This window comes from Balaenoptera physalus (genome assembly GCF_965194825.1).
Source record: "Balaenoptera physalus genome assembly, chromosome: 12".
In the NCBI taxonomy this organism is placed as follows: Eukaryota; Metazoa; Chordata; class Mammalia; order Artiodactyla; family Balaenopteridae; genus Balaenoptera; species Balaenoptera physalus.
The window spans coordinates 16,987,494-17,012,348 of record NC_138897.1 but is presented as its reverse complement, the minus strand read 5'-3'; the positions used below and the strand labels follow the sequence as shown (position 1 = coordinate 17,012,348).

Here is a 24,855-nt window from a genome sequence, read left to right as displayed (position 1 = left end):
GTCCCCTTGGTCTGTCATTTCTTAATAGAATCGGGTGTATGACTGAACTCACAGCTCACACAGCTCACACCCCACCTAGCTCTTCTGAAAGAGGTTTCTGAATGGCTGACTGCTAGTGAAAGGTAGACCTTGCAACTAGGGTGATGGACGAGGCATTCTCTACAGGTGACAGTTTAAGCAGCACACATTTATTTTGTAACTTAGCAACCAACTAATTTCCGTCCATATTGCTGATTTAGTCATAGGAACAAAAAATTTTTTAAAAAGTGGGAGAAAAAGGCGTACGTAATCACGGAAGGTTTCTATAAGTCATTTATCCAGCAGATGTTTTAAGTTTTTCTCCCTTGTCAGTGACTGTTCATAAATCTAATTTTTTATTAGTTTGTTCTCTTTTGGGGCCTGAGTGAGAGGCGAGCTATTTACTCCAAGTTAGATTTTGAATGAAACCTTCACCATGCTTTCGTGTTGACCCACCCCCAGTTTTTTAAAAACCCTTACGGCCTAGAAAGGTGGGGAGACTCTAAGACTATTTTAAAAATGGAAGGGTGCCGGGAATTTTTTTGGTGGTGGTTTTCCAAGAACCTTTCTGTTGCCTGGTGTATGGTATATTACAGCAAAATTGGAAGCTAGAAAGATTAGGGTGCAGTCTTTATTCATCAGGTGATACAAATATCCCACACTCTACAAATGTTTGGTTCCAGGGTTTAGATGGAAAGAGCCTGGGGAGAGACTGAAGAGAGAGTTTAGAAAGTGAAAGATTGCAGGTTGTCTAGATCTGTTGGATTCTTGACTTTCAGATAACAAGTAGGCACAGTTCAGATCATGAAAGCATACCAGCCTGATCTTGGAAAAAGTATCCAAATCTGGTTCCTGAGTAGTGAGAGTTCACAGCAGAGAATTTCAGTATTCGATTGTTCAACCACCCGATGACATGAGTAAAGCGTCAGTCTCTCACATTTTATATCACCCTTCATCCTCCCTTTAGTACTCAATAAATACTCATTTAATTAAATGAGCTTATTCAGCCCCAGGCTCAACTGTTTCACAGTGTGCTGGAGTTTCCCTTTGAAACTTTTGAAATAATAACCCCTGTTTTTCTTGTTCATCATACAGTGAGTGCATCTGAGACTGTAGAACATGTGCTAAAGTGTGTTGCTGGGTGTTGTCATTTGAGTGAGTTCATTTGAAATGTTTCTATTTAGTTTATTCTTTATTTAAAAATGTACCCCAGGGGAGAAGAGTAAGAAGGTGTCCTAGAGTCTTTAACTTTTGCCTTTGATTTTGGAACTGCTGGCTAATGTTTGTCTTCTCTTCCTCTCTTCCCCTGATACCAGCCTGGTTGGGAAGAAAGAATTCACTTGGATGGCCGAACGTTTTACATTGATCATAGTAAGTAGGTGCTGTTACGGACGCATAGGTGGTGCAGGTGAAGGGGGATGAGGGTAATTCAGATATGACAGTGAAAGCCGTGTCATTTTACCATTTGTCTAGGCAGCCAGGTGTTATGTGGCGAGGATGATACCAGAGACTCAGTGCCCTCGTACGGTACTGTGCATTCACCCAAGTTTGCTTTAAAGTAGCCCATTCCAGTTTGATCTTGTGACCTATTAACTGTTTTTTGTAATTAAAAAAAATTTTTTTGATTGATGACCCCTTGCCTTTTGCGCTTTTAATAAATACACTCTGGTAATAGAAAATAAGATTAGAAGTGATGATTATGTCAGAAATCTGTGTATGAGCAGTGCTTGAAGCAGCCGCTACGTTTTTTAAAAGCTGCCTTCAGAGGTCTCAGGGCAAGATGCCCATTCTGACTTATTTTCTATTCACAGCATGTTTCCCTGCACCCAACACACTAATACATGTGCAGTTCTTTTCTTGAAATTATATTTGCTGCAGACATTTGCTCCAGCTCCTATGAATAAATGTGTGGTTTCTCATGCCAACTAAAAGTTAAACTAATAAAGGTTTGCTTTTAGCCAGTGTTGTTTTTTTTTGTTTTCCCCCTTGTTGAAGTGACATTTTCTCCATGGGATCATATTGGTATATCCCTTAAAACTTCTGAAAATGTATATTGAAAAAAAGTCTTCAAGTAGAATTAAAGTTCACATACGCGTGTGATCTGATGCTATTTATCTTTGTTTTCATTTGGTTCATAAACATGAGCATTAAGTCTACACCAGATTTCCCAGCCTCACATTTTCTTAACTGATTGCATTGGTTAGTTAAGCACGTTGCTGAGCTGACCGGGAAGCACGGCCTCGAGGGGTCCTCGTGTGGGTGGGGCCTGTCTCTGTCTTTCGTTTCAGGGCCTCTTCCTGGGCTCCTAAGCGACCAGTGCATGGTAGAGAGACCTTCGCTTTCAGGCACGGGAGATTGAGGGGTTTTTAGAAATCGAAGTAAGCAAGAAGCCCAACAATTCAGAATTAAACCAAAAGTAGAAGTCCTGGGTGTATTTAGGGGTGTGGGTTACCCTTGGTTAAAATTAGATAGTTCGCAGTACTTAGGCCTAGTTTTTGTCTTCGACCGGTAAAAATGCTGATTCTTGCCTACGTTCCAGGATTTTACAGTGAGCATAAAATTGCTGCCATAAATGCTTTAACATATGCGGGAACCCCCACTTACTTCCTTCCTGTGCTAGTTATAATGCTCTTTCTCAGCAGAATTTGCTAAAATAGAAGAGGAGTCACACTGCCTTTTTCCCACTAAAAACAAAAGATAGTTTCCTTTTCAGTTTTTTCATGCATTACAATTTCCGTTTTCAAAGAGAGGTACGGGTAATAATGAGCATTTTATTAAAGCAAGGTCTTAACCGGTAACGCGGCCTTGGTCCGCCACACGGAGAGTACTTCACACAACATTGTGGCCATGTTCCGGCTGGTGGTCTGATGTCAGGTCAACCGGAAAAGAACTTAATGAAATGTTCTTGATGTACTATAAGGACCCAGAAACAAGAAAAACACGATTGCAAAGGGCCATCCTAGTGTACATTAGAAATTAGAGGAATCATGGACAGTTTTTCTGGAGGCGTGCATACACCCGGTGTAATATGCGGTAAACGCTTGTTAAATGGTGACTCGGAGTCCATTCACGGAGGGCCAGTGGTGCTGGTGTTGTGTTAGGAAGTGGATGCCCTTGTTTGGAAAGTGGAGAGAACCTGCCTTGAGAGGTGGCAGCATCCGTGCCTCCAGCCTCAGGCCTGCCCAGCCTCTGTTTTCCAGGAGGTGGGAAAGGGTGGTTCCTTGCTAAATGCCTGGGTGGTTCCTTTATTCCTAATCAGTCCCTCCAAGCTCCCCTCAGACATCCCCCATTCCTCTTTTCCAGACCACACAGCACTTGGGAGGCTCCCCCTCTTCACTCCTGGGAGTCAAACGATAGGATATAGACCACACACAGAGCCTTGTTGATCTGAGTTATGCCAGTGTGAGATTTGTGATCCTGTACATGGAGATTAAAATTTGCCCTTGCTCAACTATACTGAAAAGTTCTCTTAACCAAATACAGTGTAAATTAGATGACCAAAGACTGTGTAAGAAAAAGGTCTGTTTAAGAGAGCCTCATTAAGCTGACAATGTAACATTTCTGCCATGTCTCCCTAATTCGTCAAGGTTTATTCAATGGCAAGCAGTAGAGCGGTGTACATATCAATGAAACAGAGTTCAATTCATATGCCTTTTTTCTTAAACAAATTCCAGTCTGTGAAAAATGAAGCATATCTATCTTTTTTAAGACGCTGTATCAGGTACTCAAACCCACTCCAAAACAGGTTTCATTACCTGGAATTTCCTTACCTTCCTAACAAGTCTCTGCTCCTAAACATTTTTCCCGAATCTTATTTCTAGCAAAATTCAGCATCTCGTTTTGCTCTCCTGCTGCCTGCAGGGCAGAAGCCAGGCCATCCCTACTACACCATTTGGCTGTGAGAGCAGTCATCTTGTAAGCTGCTCAGAGTCAACCGTCTTCACGTCGCTGGGGCACGCGACTGCACGCTGAATGTGAAAGGCAGCAGTGCGCTTGTCTCCTAATTCATTAGGTTTTTTAATTTTCTGCTTCATAAATTCTTGAGAAGTGAGACATTTTCAAGATTAGAAATGTTAAAGATTTAATTTCAGAAGAGCATGAATGCTCAATACTAATCTGCTCTTTAGACTTCTAGATTCATTTGATTGACATTTATCACAAAGCTCCTATGTCTCAAGCCTGGTGTGAAAGGTTATGGGAAGGTCTTGAACTGAATCCCTACCTCTCTCAGGAATAGCGTAGTTCTTCTTAAAGACCCGGTATGCCCAGCCGCTGAGTACTTGGCCACAGGCAGTTCATATACAAAGCTAGAAAATAAAATTCCAGGGATGCTGTAAGATCCTGTTTTAATCTTTCCTGCCAGCAGTCTTACCAAACCTGTTAATAGTAGCTAAATGGACTGAGTTTTTTATTCTTCTACTTCATTCTCGCCCCTTTATTTGAAATATTATGTCTCAAAGACAAAAAGCAAGTTTAGATTCAAAAGTTTTAGGACAAAATGGGTAACTGGCCAGCAACAGTCATATATTGATAATTCTTAAGTGCAAAATTGATCATTATTGGAATCATACAAGAACCATATGTGGTTCTGAAAGCCTAGACTGTTTTAAAAAGAATCTGTTTTCGCCATCAGCTTCATTTGGTCATTTAAAAAGTCAGGCTCCTGCTACATGCTGAGAAATGTGTTAAGTGGTGGAGAGGGGGCTGCGGAGATGAACAGCACACAGTCCTGGTCTTCAAGGGGCTTAGGTTCTAGAGGGGAGTGCCAGGAGGTATTTAAGTGTTGTCCTAGGGGAATGAACCAGTTGTTATGGAGAAGTACTTGCTGAGTGTCTGGGCTCCAGCAGTGGAAGAAGGCTGCAAAAGAGCCTCCTCGTAGAACGGGTGACTTTTCAGGTGGATCCCAAATAATGAGTGAGGTTTAGCCAGGCACGCCCAGCGAAGAGCAGTTCTAGGAGGGAGAAAGCGTGCGCAGGTGTGTGAAGCTGTGCAGGTGACTCCATGTTCCAAGGAGCGCAGTGGGGTTGCAAACGGCCGGTGTGCAGATGAGGCTGGCGTGACACCCGCGTTCAGTCAAAGGGAGTCTGCTGGTGCGGGGACTCGGGTCCCTTCCGCAGCCAGGCGGGCGCGCCTAAGGGATGGTGCAGAAGGGACTCTGCCGCAGTCAGATTTGTGCTCTGGAGCAGCCGTCCCCAGCCTTTTTGGCACCAGGGTCCTGTCTCACGGAAGACAGTTTTCCCACGGACTGGGGTTGGGGGGGGGGGTGGTTCGGGGGTGACGCGAGCGATGGGGAGCCGCAGATGAGGCTTGGCTCTCTGGCCCGCCGCTCACCTCCCGCTGTGCGGCTCGGACAGGTCCTCGGCCCGGGGGTGAGTGAGACTGAGGCCAGGGAGACCTAGAGAGTAGTCCAGGGAGAAGATGAGCGCTCGGGAAAGAAGCCTTTTCAGAGAGGTGGGGACGGGTGGTGGCCACCGGAGTGAAAGGTGAGCGAGGATGGAGGGTATGGCAGGTGCCGGATTTGAACAGTGGACGGATGGTGGTGCTGTTAGTGAGGAAGACAGGGTTGTATGAACCATTTTGGTAGTGGAAGATTATGGGTCAAATTCTGGCAGAGTAGGGTTTGAGGTATTTCCCAGGGGAAATCCAGGTGCAGGTGTCAAGGATGGAGCTTGAGGTTCTGGTCTGGACAGATGTGGGAGTCATCATTTGTAGGTAGTAGGTAATTTATTTTCTGGTTCGACGATGGTACCCAGTCTACATATAGTCCAAGGCAGTTTTTACTCAGCTACATTCTTTTTCTTTTATTTACTTTTTTCCTGTTTTCCATCACAGCAACAGCTCTTAATTTCCAAAAACTTCTGTCTTCAAAGTAAGGGACCGGAAAATACCTTTTGCTTCCATCAGCGTTCTCTGAAACAGTTGAAACGTTTCTTGTAGCTTTTCTGCCAGCGTGAATCTAGAATCGTCATGTGCTTTGGTAGCTTAATTTTAAAACTTTACCACTGCTTTTGTTAAAATAATTATCATACCAGACTTCGAAAAATTCCTGGGATAGTCATTAAAACCAAATTTATTAGTTATTCTTATCAGTCCACTTACTAAGTATACCAGAAAAAAACAGACTGTTCTTCTCAAACAAATAATTTCCTTTTTAACAAACCAACTTATATTTCCTAACACTCCAGAGAGAACCTATTCTTCCCCGTCTACCCTCCCCATATTTTTCATGTGAGTCCATTCCTACCCCCCCCATATACACACACAGTAGCATAAAGTCTTTTTAATTAAGGCACAGTCACAAATACCAAGTGATCCAGGTAGCTAATGTGTGTTTCCACCTACACCATTGAAGCAATGGTATTGGTCCCATTTATTAATCTTATTGACATTGACTCATTTGGAAGAAAGAACCACTTCTCAACAGCTTGACCAAAAGGGAACCTTTTCTCTGGAATCCTCCTCTGCTGTATCTAATTCTCATTTTTTGGACTGCCTTAGCTGTTTTGATTTTTGTGTGCATATGAGTGACACATGTAATGGATTATTCATGTGTTCAACTTAGGATTTTTAATTGAAAGCTGTTTGCAACACCATAAGCAAAGGGAAGAGTATTTGAAATGAGAAAAAAATCATGTGTGTGTGTTAACTTTTGGGGAACTAAAATCTTTTATGCTTTTTTTTAATTAAATGAAAATCAACCTCAAGTTATAAATCCTTGAAGGTACAGGGGTTTATAATTGAAATTTCAGCAGATTGCTTGCCCAAAACAGTGTGAATAGATGGTTTTACTTTAGTTGTGCATTTTTGATTGTTTTTAACTAAACAGTATGGGGGGCTGCGGTGCAGATTGCCTTACAGAGTATAGTTCTCTTCTAACCCTGAAATACTAAGTTATTTATCCTTGGGAGTCAGGATGGGGAACTGGGGGAACTTTTGGAAAATCCAGAAATAATTCTTTCTAAAACATTTTTGACATGAAATAGATTTGAACTAATAAGCCGTTTTTTTTTTTTTTTTTAATATTTCCAGATAGCAAAATTACTCAGTGGGAAGACCCAAGACTGCAGAATCCAGCTATTACTGGTCCGGTCAGTATTCTCAAGTTCTGACTCTTCAGTATAATATTTTGGTTTCATCTAAACACACATTTCTTGTATATTCCTGCTTACCTTGATGCCAAAGGCCTGGCTGGTGTCCTTGAGAAATTTAACATTACTCCCGTCTCCTCCTTCCCGAAATTTCTGGGTGAGGTACAGCTACATTTGCCTTTTCACAGGGCTTTCAATATAAAGGAAAAGAAAATGGTTTGCTAGTGGTAACAAAACTAAACATTCTCTTTTTTCTTTTATAAAAGGGTAGATTAAAAGTATAACAATCAAAATGTCCTCTCTTCCTTTTTATATGAAGCAAAACTTGGTCCTGTATTTGTAGAGTTTTAACATTTCTTGAGGCCAGGGGTAGTATATGCATGCTAACAAATTTAAATTGGTTCCTGAATCTCTTCTGGCTCTAAAAATCTGCAAAGGTCTGGGTGAGGTGGTAGCTGCACTCCAGAGCTGGCAGTTAAGAATCTTGTCTCTGCTGACCCACTAACTTTCTCATAGTCCCCTTATGTGTGTCATAAGGAAGAGTTGACAGCCTGGCACTGGTCAGCAGGCACCTGGTATCAAACACCTGAAAGAAGTCTGTGGAATACTCCAGAATCTCTTGTCAGTGGTTACATAAGTGCAAGGAGAGACTCTGGAATTGCAGGAACTGTACTGGGATGAGCAGAAGATTGCAAATTGGGGAGTCTTTTAATAACTGGAGGAGCTAAAGGAAGGGAAGTTTGTTATATCGAGTGCTGAACTAAGACACCAATAGGTATATTTAAAATACTAATTTTGTGGCTTTAATCTGATTTGGTTCAAATTACATTTTGAATTATAGGTCCATTTGAAAACTTGAAAGATAATACAGTGCAAACACACCTTGATACCTGGCATCCCTTTAGTTACTTGTTGGATTTGGATTTGTTCAGCTGCTCTGCTTACCGGTTGATGCAAAGTGCCCAATGCCACGTGGGTCAAAACAGGCGTCCCCTCCTCTGCATGTAGCTTAACAAACACCTGCCTCACTACCACGGCTCCTTTTGTTACATCCACAGTCACAAGAAGTTAGAGTAGTATTTTCTCTTCTCCATCATGAGAAACAAGGTAAATTCAAGAAACGATGCTGTTTTCAAGCAACAGAAGACTTTTGACATAATAATGAAGCCTTTTCAAATATTTCTATTGCTTATTGATCATCTGTCTTCATGCAACACTGTTAGTTCTTATTAATTACTATTGAAAATTATTTAGCATCATAAATCCAGGTAGATTTGCCCTGAAGAAAGCTCTTTCTTTGTTTTCTACTAACAAAAGAGCCTTGTTTACTCTTTTTTTTTATTATTGGTAGTATTTCTTTCAATAAGAGCATGTGTATTTAGGTAATTATTACCTTAGTGTAGATATTTGGTCTTCGTTTTAATTCAGTTCTAAATTTTTGGTAATTTCCATAATGATTTCTTTCTGTCCTTAACTTACAAATTAGTTAGAATATGCTTTTTAGTTTCTGAGAGTATGAGAGGGTTTTTACCTGTTTCTTACTGATTTCTGATTTTATTGCATTGTGGTCATATAATATTGTCTATGGAATATTATCAGATATTTGAAACTTCTTTGGAGGCTTGGCCATTTTTTGTTAATGTTCTTTTTGTGTTTGAAAAGAATGTGTATTCTGTCTTTGCTGGGTATAGAGTTCTTTATATATGTCTGTTAGATCAGGCCTATGGTGTTCAAATTTTCCATTTCCATGACAACTTTTTTCCTGGCTTTTCTATATCTAACTGAGTCAGCTGTGTCAGAGTCTCCCACGGTGACTGTGGCTGTGTCAGTCATTATGTTCACTTTCTCTTCACTAGTACTTGCCTAGTATATCTTTTCTGTCCTTTAACTAGCTCTGTTTTTTCTTTTTTCTTGCTTTCTATTGGGCTGATAGAGTACTCTTTATTTTCTTTCATTTGCCAGACTTGCTTGGACGTTGTATTTTCTATTTCTGTTCTTGTGGTGCTCACATTAAAATTTTTAACCAGTATACTTGACCTTTGTCAAAATTAATCACTCTCTACTCTTTTCCTGGATAATATACGACTTTGGGGAACTTTAGTGCTGTTCTTCCCACTCCTACTTTCCATTGTTCAGTGGAATTTTAAAACTACCTTGTCTTTAAACTTGCCAAATAATCATTAATATTTTCTCTTTTTTTCAGTAGTCAATGCTTGTTTAATTTACTTATATGTAAACAAATTTCTTTGCCCACCATTGTTCTTTTTTTTCTAACATCTTTATTGGAGTATAATTGCTTTACAATGGTGTGTTAGTTTCTGCTGTATAACAGAGTGAATCAGCTGTACATATACATATATCCCCAAATCTCCTCCCTCTTGTGTCTCCCTCCCACCCTCCCTATCCCACCCCTCTAGGTGGTCACAAAGCACCGAGCTGATCTCCCTGTGCTATGCAGCTGCTTCCCACTAGCTATCTGTTTTACATTTGGCAGTGTATATATGTCCATGCCACTGTCTCACTTCTTCCCAGCTTACCCTTCCCGCTCCCCATGTCCTCAAGTCCATTCTGTACGTCTGCATCTTTATTCCTGTCCTTTCCCTAGGTTCTTCAGAACCAATTTTTTATTTTAGACTCCACATATATGTGTTAGCATACGGTATTCGTTTTTCTCTTTCTGACTTACTTCACTCTGTATGACAGTCTCTAGGTCCATCCACCTCACTACAAATAACTCAATTTAGTTTCTTTTTATGGCTGAGTAATATTCCATTGTATATATGTGCCACATCTTCTTTATCCATTCATCTGTTGATGGACACTTTGGTTGCTTCCACGTCCCCACCATTGGTTCTTGCATCTACTTTTTTCCAGGTTAAGTTTTCTCCTTAATAAAGTTTAATGTCTAGTTCATGGTTCTCAAAGTGTGGCCTATAGATCAACAGCATCATTCAGAAACTTATTAGAAATGTAAATTTTGGGCTCCCAACCCAGACCTACTGAAAATCAGCAACTTTGGTTGTGGGCCCTGCAGTCTGTGTTTTAACATACCCTCCCAGGGATTCTGACGCCCACTCAAGTTTGAGAACCTCTGCTCTGGCGGCAATTTCAGTGAGGGTCTGAGAGAGGGGGGGCTTACCTACCTCTCTGTTAAATGATAGTTTAGCTGATTATAGAATCCTTAGTCAACAATTACTTTCCTTCAGTACATTGGAGATTTTTTTTGTGTCTCTTCCGGCCTCCATAACTGATGATGAGAAGTTCGTTGTCACTCTAATTGTCATTTTTTTGGTGAGTAAATCTCTCTTCTCCGGTGATTTTGAATTTTTCTCCATGTCTTTGATTTTCTACAATTTTACTATCACGAATCTAAGTGTGGATTTCTTTTTATATATTCTGCTCTGGATTCATTGTGACTCTTCCATATGGGGATGGTGTCTCTCCTTTATTCAGGAAAATTCCCTGCAGTTATTTCTTCATATATTGTACCTTTCCCATTTTTATTATCTGCATCAGTAATTCCTGTTGGGTATTTGATTCAGTTTTACATTCTGTCTTTCTTATCTTTTAGCTTTCCGATCTTCTTTCTCAATGCTGTATTGTGGGCTCAGCTCTTCCAGTTAATTATCTTTCAAGCTTTTTATAATCTACTCTATCAGTTCATTGTGTCTATTATTTCAGTGACTAGATTTAATTGCTCAAAGTTCTATTTGGTCTTTTTCAATTTGCTTGGTCTTTTTAGTTATTGTTATTTGGTCCTGTTCTTTCCTTTTATTTATTTTTCTATTCATACTTACAACTTTTTAATCATTCTTAAACTACTTGTTCCATTGCCTCTTTTAGATTATTTTATTATCTCTGGTTCTAGGGGCATTAAATCTCCCACTTGTTATGTCTGTAGACTCTCCTCAGTGGTAGTTGATTGCCTAGTTCAGTTTATAATTTTGTGTTTTTAAGTGTGTGTGTGCTCATCTTCATTTTTTTTCTTTATGGGGCTTTTATACATCCTGACTTGTATTTACTGTTAACTTCTTAGCTTGGGTTTATGCCCCCTTAGTTACTATAACTATGGACCTCATACCCACTTTGGTGTAGGCTTGGAAGTCTGAATTTATTAGAGGTCTGGGTTTTTTTGTTTGTTTTTCTCCCGGTTATGGTCCTGGATAGAAGGGAAGCTTCCTTGCAACTCTCCCAGGCCTGTGGGTAGAATTTTCTTGAACCCTGTTCAGATGTGGGTCTTAAGCAGGGAACTCTGTCTGACTCCCCTGGTCACACAGACTGTAGGCCGTGCTCTGTGTCCCCATGTGAGGATTAAAAGCCCAAGCCCCAAGTCTAGGTCCAAAGCCCACTTCTTTAATTTTGTTTTTCTGTGTATCTGGTACCTAGAGTTTCTCTCTCTTTTCCCAAGTTTTAAAAATACCTGCATATTAGGGGAGAGGGGACCCTTCTGTGGCATCACTGTGAGTCAGTATGCTCTCTGTATGACAAGCATCACCATTAAAAGCATTAGAAACATGAAGTGCTATTTGTAGTTCCTACTCTTAAGAACACTATCTCATGCTTGTGTAACGCTTCGTACTTATTCAAGAACTTTATAATCTACTGCTTTGAAACTCACAGCAATCCTCTCAGGATGGTAGGGAAGAAGTTGGGATTCCCAATTTGTCAGCAGCTCAGAAAGCTAATTGCCAAAAGTTTGAGCACATGTCAGAATCCAGGCCAGAGCCCCAGATGTGCTGGCTTTACCGACGTCTCCGTGTCAGGCCCGAGCCCTTCTCTGCAAGGAGCTCCAGTGTCCGTGACGGACAATAATGGCATGAAAACCTTTAGACCCCACTTACACAATGTCAGGTTTTCACTTTGTTCAGAAAAGAAAGCATATTTAATAGAGAGCAACTTTAATCAACAGATATGTTAATTCTTTAAATAGGCTTATTTTACACATTATATTGTATGTAAGAAAAGAAGATGCCAGGTTTTCAAGAGAGAATAAATAATTTGGCCTGTCCAATACAGAAATGTAATTCTCTTCAGAGCCTGCAACGTATGGATGTCTTTATCCTGGTATGTTGTTGGAATCTTTTCAGGAGAAGAATATAAAAACCTATTCTTCTTAGGCCATCATAAGAACGACCCCTAGAGAGAAAAGATGAGTATTGGAGGAGGAGGGGTATTTCTCAACTTTCATGCATCGTTCCCCAGAAGGAGAAAGACCAGAAATATCTCAGCACTGATTTCCACCGACATCTAGTCAGCACCTACCAGGTTACAAGCCAGACAACGGCAGAGATACCATGGGCGGGGGGGCAACACTTTGAAATATGTTCCTTGGGAAACTTGTCATTTGAGACAGTTGAACTTGCATACACAGTGATGAATGTTTAAGCCTTTTTTCAACATTTTCAGGCAGGGAAACAAAAACAAAAAATAATTGCTTGGAATCACAGATTTTTGGAAAGGGAAGAGCCTTAAAATTTGACTAGTCAAGTCTTTCTGCTTAATGCTGAAGGAATTCCGGAGTGGAGAGGTTATACCACAGAGCTAGCTGGCAGTAGAGTCTGCCCTGGAAGTCAGGTCTTCTGAAGCTGGCATGAGATCATAAAAGGAAATCTTTTTTTTTTTTTCAGCTTAATTTTCTTCTATCACAGTTAATCATAGCTAAGAACATCAAATACTTTTCCTTTTTTGAGAACTCACTGTTCCTGTCATGGTTTGTTCCCTCCTGTCATTCTGGTTTCTGCTCAGATTTCCCTTTCTCAGAGCTGCCTTCCCCGACCATCTCATGTAAAACAACCACTGAGGAACTCTATCATTGTCCCACCTAGCATTTACCACTATGTATTCATTTATTTCTTATTGTCCATTGCTCACAATAGCTTCTAAAAAGCTACAGAGCAAAAAGCATGATAATGCCTTTATTGGCTTATGTCAGACCTTTGTATTGTATCCTTTTCCTTAGGTTGGTGGTTGACCAGATAATGATAAAATGTCTACCTTTTCTGGAATCAGAATTCATACAGTATTTCGTCAGACTAAACACTGCCCAAAATAAATACGATATGTAGTCAAATCTAATGTTCAGTGAAGAGGCAAATGAAGACTGGCTTAAAAATTAAAAACTAAGAACAGACCATAGATAGTATAAATTGTCTTTAGAATGTTCTTAAGATACTTAAATATATTGTCTTTTGCTCTTGAATTACAAAGCAAAATACTGACATGATCATTGTTTTCTATGAGAGTAGTAACTTGTTTTTGTTTTGGCTTAGTTATTATTTGTGTGACCATGTCTTAAAACAGTATGAAGCGGGGAAGCTTTTGTTCTTCATTTCTCCTCTTTCCGGTCAGGAGTAAGCATGGTGAAGGTGTAAGGTTTAGAGTGTGGAGACACTTTGCAAAGGATCAGTGTATTTTATTAATGTAGCACAAAATGGTATCAGCAGAAGTATTCTTGCCCAAATTCACACTATGCGCTAAAAAGCAATTAGTTGTTCTGAGTGTGAGGCTGTCACAGTTACGTCCGCATGTGTGCAAAAGCAATCCTTTCTGCTTCATAAAAAAAATTGTAAGCCTCTTCCATCGCCTGAAGTCACGACTCTGACTCTCGGATACTGTAAGCTACTTGACATCATAGCAAGTACCGAATATTTAAATGACTATATAAAAATGTAATTACTTTGCCTGAAGAGATTCCAGAACTTATGAATAATGTTAGCTCAGTTACTGAGCTCACTCCTGTGGTATCATCACTCTGCTCCATAGATACAGCATTCCAGATTTCAAAAAATCCTTGCCCACGACCTCTAAACAGTCAACTCCTAAAATGAGGACTTTTCCAGCATGCTGTTTACCCACTTTTTTTCCTTGACAAGTGTATCAGTTCGCTTGCCTTTCTGCTTGTTACTTTTCTCCCAAAGATTTTTTTTAACCTCTTTATTGAAGCATAATTGCTTTACAATGTTGTGTTAGTTTCTGCTGTATAACAAAGTGAATCAGCTATATGTATACATATATCCCCATATCCCCTCCCTCTTGAGCCTCCCACCCTCCCTATCCCACCCCTCTAGGTGGTCACAAAGCACTGAGCTGATCTCCCTGTGCTATGCGGCTGCTTCCCACTAGCTATCTGTTTTACATTTGGTAGTGTATATATGTCCATGCCACTCTCTCACTTCGTCCCAGCTTACCCTTCCCCCTCCCCCTCCCCATGTCCTCAAGTCCATTCTCTATGTCTGCGTCCTTATTCCTGTCCTGCCCCTAGGTTCTTCAGAACCACTTTTTTTTTTTTTTTTTTTTAGATTCCATATATATGTGTTAGCATATGGTATTTTTTCTTTTTCTGACTTACTCACCCTGTATGACAAACTCTAGGTCTATCCACCTCACTATAAATAACTCAATTTCATTTCTTTTTATGGCTGAGTAATATTCCATTGTATATGTGTGCCACATCTTCTTTATCCATTCATCTGTCGATGGACACTTAGGTTGCTTCCATGTCCTGGCTATTGTAAATAGTGCTGCAATGAACATTGGGGTGCATGTGTCTTTCTGAATTACGGTTTTCTCAGGGTATATGCCCAGTAGTGGGATTGCTGGGTCGTATGGTAGTTCTATTTTTCGTTTTTTAAGGAACCTCCATACTGTTCTCCATAGTGGCTGTATCAATTTACATTCCTGCCAGCAGTGCAAGAGGGTTCCCTTTTCTCCACACCCTGTCCAACATTTATTGTTTGTAGATTTTTTGATGATGGCCATTCTGACTGGTGTGAGGTGATACCTCATTGTAGTTTTGACTTGCATTTCTCTAATGATTAGTGATGTTGAGCATCCTTTCATGTGTTTGTTGGCAATCTGTATATCTTCTTTGGAAAATGTCTAGTTAGGTCTTCTGCCGACTTTTGGATTGGGTTGTTTGGTTTTTTGATATTGAGCTGCATGAGCTGCTTGTAAATTTTGGAGATTAATCCTTTGTCAGCTGCTTCATTTACAAATATTTTCTCCCATTCTGAGGGTTGTCTTTTTGTCTTGTTTATGGTTTCCTTTGCTGTGCAAAAGCTTTGAAGTTTCATTAGGTCCCATTTGTTTATTTTTCTTTTTATTTCCATTTCTCTAGGAGGTGGGTCAAAAAGGATCTTGCTGTGATTTATGTCATAGAGTGTGCTGCCTATGTTTTCCTCTAAGAGTTTTATAGTGTCTGGCCTTACATTTAGGTCTTTAATCCATTTTGAGTTTATTTTTGTGTATGGTGTTAGGGAGTGTTCTAATTTCATTCTTTTACTTGTAGCTGTCCAATTTTCCCAGCACCACTTATTGAAGAGGCTGTCTTTTCTCCATTGTATATTCTTGCGTCCTTTATCAAAAATAAGGTGACCATATGTGCGTGGGTTTATCGCTGGGCTTTCTATCCTATTCCATTGATCTATATTTCTGTTTTTGTGCCAGTACCATACTGTCTTGATTACTGTAGCTTTGTAGTATAGTCTGAAGTCAGGGAACCTGATTCCTCCAGCTCCGTTTCTCTTTCTCAAGATGGCTTTGGCTATTCGTCTCCCAAAGATTTTTAAAGCACAATTAGTCTTTTCTGAACGACAGTGTAGGTCATTTGGAGTTGTGTGTTAAAGTGTGATAGCCAATAACTTACCTAAACTACAACCTATAAAAAGATTACAATGCACCCTGATGCATATTCAGACAGAAGTCACATGGAAAGTCTATTTAGTTTATGTATAATACCTCTAAATGATTTCTTGAATATCCATATTGTTGTTTTCAGGGGTGAAAGCCCTATTCAGTGCTGATAAACCTTAATCATTTCTAGAACATTCGCATGTGCTATGTAGGCATTATGTAAATTTCAATGGTTATATGGAGAGTGACGATTTTAAGGTTCATGATTCATGAAATTTTCTGAATGTTGGCTTAGTATACATAAAATTTCAAGCATGTTGTTCATATTATCTATATTTATACATTTGTCTTCCAGGCTGTTCCTTATTCCAGAGAATTTAAGCAGAAATATGACTACTTTAGGAAGAAATTAAAGAAACCTGTGAGTACATGTCTTCCAAAAATGCTGTTTTAGTCATTTGTAAGTTACCAAAATTACTTCACTGAGAACAACTCGTTTCTTATTGTTATGGGTATACTAAAAATATGACCTTCCTTTTCTCACTGCACTTTGATCCACCTGGATCTTCAATCTGAATTTTCTTTTTAACAGACATGGTAAGTGAAGGTTAACTTAGTATTACATATCAAATCACCTGAAGGCAATTTCTTATGTAATACATTAAAAAATAGAAATGATTTTTATGAGGTATAAAATAATTCAGGAACTAGTGAAAAAATGTGGAGAAGCCTATGCAATCAATTATGGTTATCCTACTTAATAAAACCTAGATCCTAATTAGAAAAATGTTCAAGTCCCTTTAAATTCAGAAGTACAGTTTTAATGATGATATGTACAACAAAAAATATAATTTATAATATTTGACATATTAAGACCAAGTGTAATTTTCTGATTAAAATTCTTACCAGGAAACCCGTTAAGATTCTGACAAAACTGAGAAACCCTATAAGGCTTTTTACAGGCAGTGTTTTAAAATACAATATTATATTTTCTACTGACATATCTCCCCAAATACTTTAACACTATGTCTTCTGTTTTACTTTGATTTCACCTCTCTGGTGTAAATTTTACCAATTTTCTCCTAAGTTTGTGCCTTCACTGTTTTGGGGGTGTTTTTGTTCTGGTCACTGTTTCTTGGCTTCCTCCCTGGGGAAAGCTGCAGCTCAGATCACCCCCCATTTGCCTGTGCTCCTTCCCCATCTCCCCCACCCCGCTCCACTCCCTCAGCTGATGCCTCATTTTCCCGGCCTCTGCTATGGATGAGGCACTGGGGATGCAGAGACGCTTGAAACACAGCCTCTGCCTCGGGGAGCTCCCTCTTAGGGGTTCTGTTCTCTCTTCTAACATCCTGACTCGAGGAGCTCCTGAGTAACTGAGTAAATTTGAAATGACTCAAATTTGAACCTGTGGAATTCCCGTGTTTCTTTGTGAGTCGCCTGCATTTCCTCCAGGGATGTGATGACTGTAGATATCACGCTGTCTCACTCTGTGGCACTTGCACCGTGGTACCTTCTGCCTGGAAACTGACTGTAGATCCATCATCATGGCAAAGCTGACCCTGGACCTGTTTTTCCAGGAAGCGGTTATTCACAACTTCAGTCAAGTGCTTTTTTATTTTCACATTTCTTAACTGTTGCCTTTGGGGTGCTTTCCCACAACTTGGCCGTGAAAATCGGGGTCCCGCTCCCCGTGGCAAGCAGAACTAGCTTGTAGGCATCATGGTCACAGCTACCAGCCAGAGTCCCTACCAGGGCTGAGGGTCGTCCCAGCCTGGCCAGGTGGGGATTGTCTGTGGGTTTTAATCCCCTGGACTACAGTCCCTTTCTCTGACTAAAACAATATACAGAGTTGACCATACTTCAGTTGCCAGTGGGCGGATAAGTGCCCCACAATTGCTTATAAAAGGGAGAGAGGATGATTGTCTCTACTCAGCGTAGTTTCTTCTGCAGCGCGTGTTGCTGGCTCAGTCTGACACCTGCTGGTGGATGCTGTGTGTCTCCTCCTGACATAGGCTTTCTGTCTGTGTGAAGAACAATCTAGAAAGGAGAGAGTTTCGGTTGGAACCATTCATCATTGCTTGTTTATTTGAAGGCTGCCATCATTTCTGCTCTTTGTTCTTTTTTTTTTTTTTTCTGTTAGGAAGTAAGGTGTATATTCACTGTCTGATGGTGTGTGGGGTTTTTTTTTCTCTTGTTTTTAGGCTGATATTCCAAATAGGTTTGAAATGAAACTTCACAGAAATAACATATTTGAAGAGTCTTATCGGAGAATCATGTCTGTGAAAAGACCAGATGTCCTGAAAGCTAGGCTGTGGATTGAATTTGAATCAGAAAAAGGTCTGGACTACGGGGGCGTGGCCAGAGAATGGTTCTTCTTACTGTCCAAAGAGATGTTCAACCCCTATTATGGTCTGTTCGAGTACTCTGCAACGTAAGTGTCTGGAGTGCATTCAGAAGGTGTCCGCGCTGAAGCAGTTTTATTCTTCATGAATTTAAACTTAGTGAAAGAATAAGCAGCTCACTCAGAGGTGAATTAACACTGCTGATTTCAGCCCCTCCCCACCAGCCCTTGTTAAGTCTAGAACAGGTCTGACTCCACATGGTGAACGAACGTACTCTGCGAACACCTAGAAATAAATCTTCTCTTGTCTGTTGGGTTCATGTAATTGAGATCGAAAATGTGTTGGGTACTTACGGTAAGGAACAAGGCAATTTTCATTCGTAACGTTATGTTAATTCAGGAGAATTTGTCACTGTCAGAATTCAGAAGGTTGTTGTCTTATGAACAAGAATAGTTTCTGAAGTCAAATTACTTAAAGGCAAACTGAGGACCCGTCCTTTAGGATCCAAAGGACCATGCCCTGGGCTTGTGAGGGAAGGCCCAGACCGCTCCCGCTTGCATTAAGATTTCATCACTGCCAGGCATGCAGACCGAGGCAGAGTCAATTGCTTTCTCGGGGATCAAACATTGGCTACTTGCAAGGCCACCCTTTCCTCCTCCAGGCTGTGGCTTTTCCAATGGCTTAGGCAGGACCCGAGCCCCCAGTAAAACAGTTGACCTTGAAAAGCAGCCTGTGCTCTGCGGGGACAAGGGTTCTCCCGTGTCTCTCCCCTGGTGCCAGTCTCCTGGGGGCTCTTTTGGAAGGCAGCCTCAGTGCTCTTCTCTGGTGCTCCGGCCAAGAATTTCCCATTTTGTAAAATTGATAAAAGCCACTGAAGTGGAGGGCAGGATCCGGAGGCGAGATCTGCACCTCTTACCCTCATTCCCAAAGCTGCCCCCAGAAGAATCTGGCCACGGAGCCCATTTTGCAAACCACCGATCCCCCTGACTGTGAGAACAAAGAAGGACGATTAGGTGCATGTCAACGTTTTGAGGTCTGCACTGCTGGGACAGCCGTACGTTGCTCCCAGTGGCCTCCGGGCCTTTCAGGGCAGAATGCTGGTCAGATGGATCAGGGGTTGGACCTCTGGGAAAAATTTTAATCCCCAAACCAAAGCTTCTCAAGGGAGTTAACCCCCTTTCTCACAGAGACAACCTGTTGCACTCACACATAGCTGGGAATCCATGTCCAGCCCCTTTGGTATGTGGGGTTTCTCAGCTTCCAAAAATACTTGGCTGAACCATATGAAGTTGAGATTTTTGCCGATCAGCAGTAGTCAGATATCCAGTTTCTCATGGTTTAACATAACAGGGCATATCCACCAGCTCTAGTAGACCTCTGTCCTTGGTCACGGAAAAGGGCTAACTAAATAAGCCCCGTTGCCTAGCTTTTATGCCTTATCTGTCAGGTACAGGATGTTTGCAGGCACACTGTAAAAGCTTAATGACAGGCAGCAGTGGAAAATTCAAATTCTTGCATTTCTTATTCATTGCATTTATTCACCGCCTTTCTTTTTCCCTCTCTCCCTCCCTAAAAAGGGACAACTACACGCTTCAGATCAATCCCAATTCAGGCCTCTGTAATGAAGATCATTTGTCCTATTTCACTTTTATTGGAAGAGTTGCTGGTCTGGCAGTATTTCATGGGAAACTTTTAGATGGTAAGTTATTAAAAAGTGTTGAAGTAATAAAAATTGGACAGTGCTGTCTGTGGTCTCTTATCAGGTGTCTTATCTTTCACATCATAGGTTTTAAGCAAAAGTGCTTCCCTGGTTCCCCCTCTGTAAATCAGTAGTTTCTTTAATGTTTTGTCCATAATGAAGGTGCTTTTTCCTGGTATCGTCTTAATCCGAGCACTGAAGACATAGTGTCAACACACAGTTTGAAAAAAATTTTTTTGAAAAACTTAAGTGTGAAGCACAGAACATTCTGTATTTTTGCATAAGTTTTCCAGAATAACGTTTCTTTAGCAGGAACTAGATTTGATGACAGATGGAAAGTACGGATTGAAAAGTTCATTAAAGCAGTCTAATTCAGCCAGTATCCTGCTTTTGTCCTGTTTGTCCCCAAATTACCATTTTTTTGAATGTGAAGAGACTGTAAATAATTTCAAAGCAGTGTTATAACTCAGCTAAGACCTTGACCCCTGGGATCACTGCTGAAACAGATGGCACAAAATAATCTCATTATTATCTAGAGCACGTAAGTCATGCAAAGTACCAAGAATTTCAAGGTACCTTGGAAGTTAGGAGTGAAACCCCCCTCCCTCGCTGTATCAATAGGCTTATAATAGAGACTTCTTATGGATTTGGTCTTTGAAAAAGTAGTGCCCTTAAGAGAACATTACAGAAGTCATCAGTGAGGAAAGAGAATCAGAAATATTTTTGAAGAATTTAGGGGTGAAATGGTTGAGGGTAGAAGGCAGAGCAAGGTTTAAGATTGACACTGCAGTTACTGTAGAGAGAGATTTCCAGGAGAATTATGTGAATTGCATTTATGGAACCTTAGCTATGCTAGTAAATAATTGATGTACCCTGTGTACTTTCTCCTTTAATAAATTTTTACTGGTAATTGCTAGCTGATTTTGATCCTCTAATTTAAACATTTTATTTTTTACGGGGGGGGCAGCGCTGGTGGCAGGAGTAAACATTTTTTTTTCTGATTAGAAGGAAACTGGTCTCACTGTGTATATGTATATACAGTGAATGTATTTTAATTTGCAGCACTGGAGTCATGCCATAGATTATTAGAACGTCCGTTATTTACCTTCTGCCGAGCAAGAAGACGTTCTTAGTTGCTACAGGAGAAATAGAGAGAAGTTTAATCTAAGATCCTGACCTGAGGGGACCAATGTTCTAGTGAGGGTGCGGGAAACATGGGTCCAGAGTCCAGCAGAAGGGAACACAGGGAGCTCTCGGCTCCGCCGGAGGGCCAGGGAGTGCTTTACCAGGATTAGCCTCGCCGGGAGGCTGCGGTGGGGTTGGCGCACTTAGAAGCTGGGATCGTTTCAGATGAGCGAGGACGGGCCAGGAGTCAAGGCTGCCTGGAGTAGTGATGGGGGCATCTAGGTCCCGGCTGCAAAAGGAGATAGGAGGTAACCGTGTCCTCGGGAATTGCAAGGAGAAGAGCCCGAACGCCCCCAGGTGTGTGGCCAGCAGTGTCTTTGTTTCCCGGGACCGTGAACGGCCCTGGAGGCAGAGCAGACACACCGCACATCAGATCAGCCCCTGCTCCCTTCTGCGGCTTCACCCCCCAGACGGCAGGGGGTTTGAGCCTCAGCCGCAGGGCAGCAATGAAGCCAGTGGGAGCGGGAGCGGGCTGCGAGGGTGGCTGGTTAGACCTGGAGGGGGCACTGAGGGTGGGAGTTGAGGGTGCAGGGGGAGGACTGAGGTTCCGGGGGTGCCTGTGTCAGGAGGTGCGTGACGCTGACTTGCCTGGGACAGGGTGAGGTGGGGTCCCTGCGGGGCACCTGCGCGGTCGTGGCGGCGTTGCCACCGCCCTTGCCTCCCTCAGGCCGTCATCACCCGCCCCCCGCCCCCGGGAAGACTGCACAGCCTTCTGAACGGCCTCCCTCGTTCCCTTCCTGTCCCTTCCTGTTGCTCTTCCCATTACTGCCCAAGCGATGGCACTGAAATGCAGGTGGAATTGCCCCCTGGCGTTTCAGTGACTCCCCTTGGCCCTGGGCAGCAGCCCGGACTCTCCGGCACCTCGTGTAAGCTGTACACTCCCTGCCCAGCCCCTTCTCTGGCCTGTCTGCCCCGGACGCCCTGTGCTTCGGTGCTGGCGAGTCCCCAGTCTTGTCCCTCTGCTGGGAGTGCCCTTTGCTCCCCCATGCGTGCGCCCTGTTTGCGCTGCAGATTCCTGATTGTGCCTGAAGCTCATTTGTCACCTCCAGCAGCCTTTCTGACCTCACCCCTCTGCTGTACCATCTCTGTTAGTATAACGGCCCTCCTTCCTAAACCCCTAACCCCCAACCCTGCCCCAAACCAGGCCCTCATCTTACTACAGAAAGCCCTTGATGGTTCTGTCCCGGTCTCTCATTCAGATGAAAGCAGGTTCATCTTTTATTTCATGCTCTGATGCACAGCATGATCAAAGATTTGAAACTAACTCAGTTTTCACCGTGTTTTAGGTTTCTTCATTCGACCGTTTTACAAAATGATGCTGGGAAAGCAGATAACTCTGAATGACATGGAATCTGTGGTGAGTGAATAGAGGTCACTCCCGTGGACCTCACCAGCAGCTTGTGCCTTATGGAAAGGTAGTTGAGACCATGTTGTAGTCACAGCAATTTTTATGGGCGTCGTCATTCAGTATGGACAACAGGGATTGTTCGAGAGGTTAATTGATCTCCCTAACTTTTTAAATAAGCAAATCATTGTTCACATTTCCTAGAGTCATGGTATTTAGGGTAGGTACACCCACAGCTCAGTTACCTCTGCTTACTCAGAACTGGTTTGACCAAATTAAATCCAAGGGTCATTTGGAGACCTCATTGCTGCCCTTGTTTTCCATGGAAAACTGATAATACTGAACACTTAGAGGTTCATCTGCTATCCCTCTGTTTTCCGACCTCAAAAAAATGGCAGAAAGCCAGACCAAAACAGTAGATGAAGGGAAGACTATTTACACTCATCCCAGATACGGAAGAAGGGTAACTGACCGCTACAGTGTAGGAGAGGAAGGAAAAGGTAGAAAATAATTGCTAACTTTTGATTTGGGTTTTCGTGTTGCATTTAACTTATTTAATCTAGGCTGACCATTTTAGAGTTGAAAGGCTTTTCTATAAAAAAACAAAAGTTGATGCTGTTTTCCTGGTATACTTTTGCTTCTGTTTTTCTTTTAATTTACCTGTACTCCCGCCATTCACCTCTCACCTCTCACCTCTCACCATTCACCAGCCACACACGGGGCCATCAGGAAGCGTCTTCATCCATTTGGGGTGTTTGCAGCTCCGCTTTCACGTTCTGTCACTTGAGTCACCTCAGCCTCACTGTCGTGTTGGCTGTACGCGTTGTGTGGTTGGGTGTGTGAGCCGTGTACCCCCCTCTCACAGCTCGTCCTCTGGGTGTGGCAGGAGAGTAGAAGGCCAGCAGCGCACACAAGTCCACTCAGCTGGGTTTTGCACGGGCGGGCAGCTCTCTGTGTCCACGGTACCCGTGTCAAGTTTCTCTTCAGCTTTTACCTTTAGCTTAGGCTTTATGCTTTTGTTACTGTATGATGAGGAAGCTAGGAGTATAAAAATCTCTCTTCAAGTCTAAATGAATTTTATTCCCCATGTTGACAGCTGGTGCACACATTCTGTTTTGTCTTTGTGGAGCCCCTGGGGCTGCCCAAGAGACAGAGGAGCCCAGGCTCTCGGGGCCTGTGTGCTGGGTTTTGACACCAGGGCAGCCTTCCTCTTTGCTCACAGTGACTTGCAGAGAGTGGTGGAAGCACAGGAAGGGGCATAACTTGAAGCCATTGGTATTGAATTAGAACATTCTCTATCCTTCCTACTTTCCTCTGATATTTTCACTCTTAAACGATTGGGAGTATGTTAATCTCTGCGTGTTCAGTTCTGTGATTTTATGACGGCCGTCCAGAGCAGGCTGTTTCCTCTCCGCAGAGGACAGGCTCCGACTACAAACCCCCGTTACTACCAGAGCAGTTCTTTAGTTTGTATTTTTAAATTAAAGTGGAAGAGTAGGTTTGGGGTAGAGCTGGAAACATATTAGTGACTAATGCATTTCTTGAGATTCTGGATGGAATTACATTGAAAGGACACAATTATTTAAAGAAGTGAGTGTATATTTTGGAAAAAAATGCTTAATTTTAATTTTTGTGTCATTTCTGTAGGATAGTGAATACTACAACTCTTTGAAATGGATCTTAGAAAATGATCCGACTGAACTGGACCTTATGTTTTGCATTGATGAAGAAAACTTTGGGCAGGTATGTGTGGGTAACCCCACGAGCTCCCCCTTGACTTTCAAAGAGTCTTTGCTTCTTTGAGTCTTTGCTAATTATCATTTGATTGTATCAGTATCTTATTGTCATGCCAGGAAGCCAAGTCCCAATTACAACTGCTTCTCTTCCTGCAAAGTCAGAGAAATTCTAAGGCCTCTGGCGTGTGAAGTAGCACCTACGTCTCACATCTAAAGCAGATCTGAATGTGAATGTTTGTGCCTTGGTTTTAAAATTTACATACTTCAAAAAAATAGTGTAAATGTTTACTTAGTGATATAAATACATGACCAGGAGTAGGTGATGTCTGGGGGGGCCTTGGGTTTTTTCCCTCTGCTTTAACGGTTCCCTTGTCATGGTGAAGTTTGTCTTTGGGGGCTCAGCAGGCTCAGGGCTTTCTAACATTCCTTCTTGCTTTGCACCAATACTGTCATTAAGGCTGGATTAACCATAAAGATCAATTTCAAAGGTAAAGTTGCCTTCTTGGAATTCTCATCATCATCCTGACGTTCTGTAGGATGTGTTTGTCTTAAACCTGAAACCTTTGGTTCGTTTGTCCCCCGGTGATAACGATGCTTTGGGGAAGGACTTCTCAGGATTATCCAACCCCTGGTACCTGTCCTTTCACAAAAGCCCAGAGAGAGTTCCCCTCTACCAGACCAAGTGTACATGGCCTTGGCGTTCATGAGATCATGGAGCCCGTTTTAAGGGTTGCTAATGGAACGTGACATTGATTTGTTCTTTATTGCTTCAGAGATTACTGAAAGTGTACTCCACTGTCCAAAGAGCGTG

At 41.9% G+C, this 24,855-nt stretch overlaps 1 protein-coding gene across 24 annotated transcripts in view; it reads left to right on the top strand.

The window, feature by feature from the left end:
- The window catches only part of NEDD4L (NEDD4 like E3 ubiquitin protein ligase), a 338,860-nt gene that overhangs the window by 286,616 nt on the left and 27,389 nt on the right, over positions 1-24,855 (top strand). For 16 of the 24 annotated variants that reach the window (XM_082417934.1, XM_082417933.1, XM_082417932.1 and 13 more), the window contains 8 exons: positions 1,335-1,389; positions 1,492-1,545; positions 7,048-7,106; positions 16,093-16,158; positions 17,939-18,168; positions 19,657-19,778; positions 22,250-22,320; positions 23,956-24,051. In XM_082417934.1, the coding sequence (XP_082274060.1) occupies positions 1,335-1,389; positions 1,492-1,545; positions 7,048-7,106; positions 16,093-16,158; positions 17,939-18,168; positions 19,657-19,778; positions 22,250-22,320; positions 23,956-24,051 (753 nt within the window). The remainder of the gene's footprint in view (positions 1-1,334; positions 1,390-1,491; positions 1,546-7,047; positions 7,107-16,092; positions 16,159-17,938; positions 18,169-19,656; positions 19,779-22,249; positions 22,321-23,955; positions 24,052-24,855) is intronic. The other 8 variants (XM_082417940.1, XM_082417938.1, XM_082417939.1 and 5 more) reach the window with 1 other exon arrangement.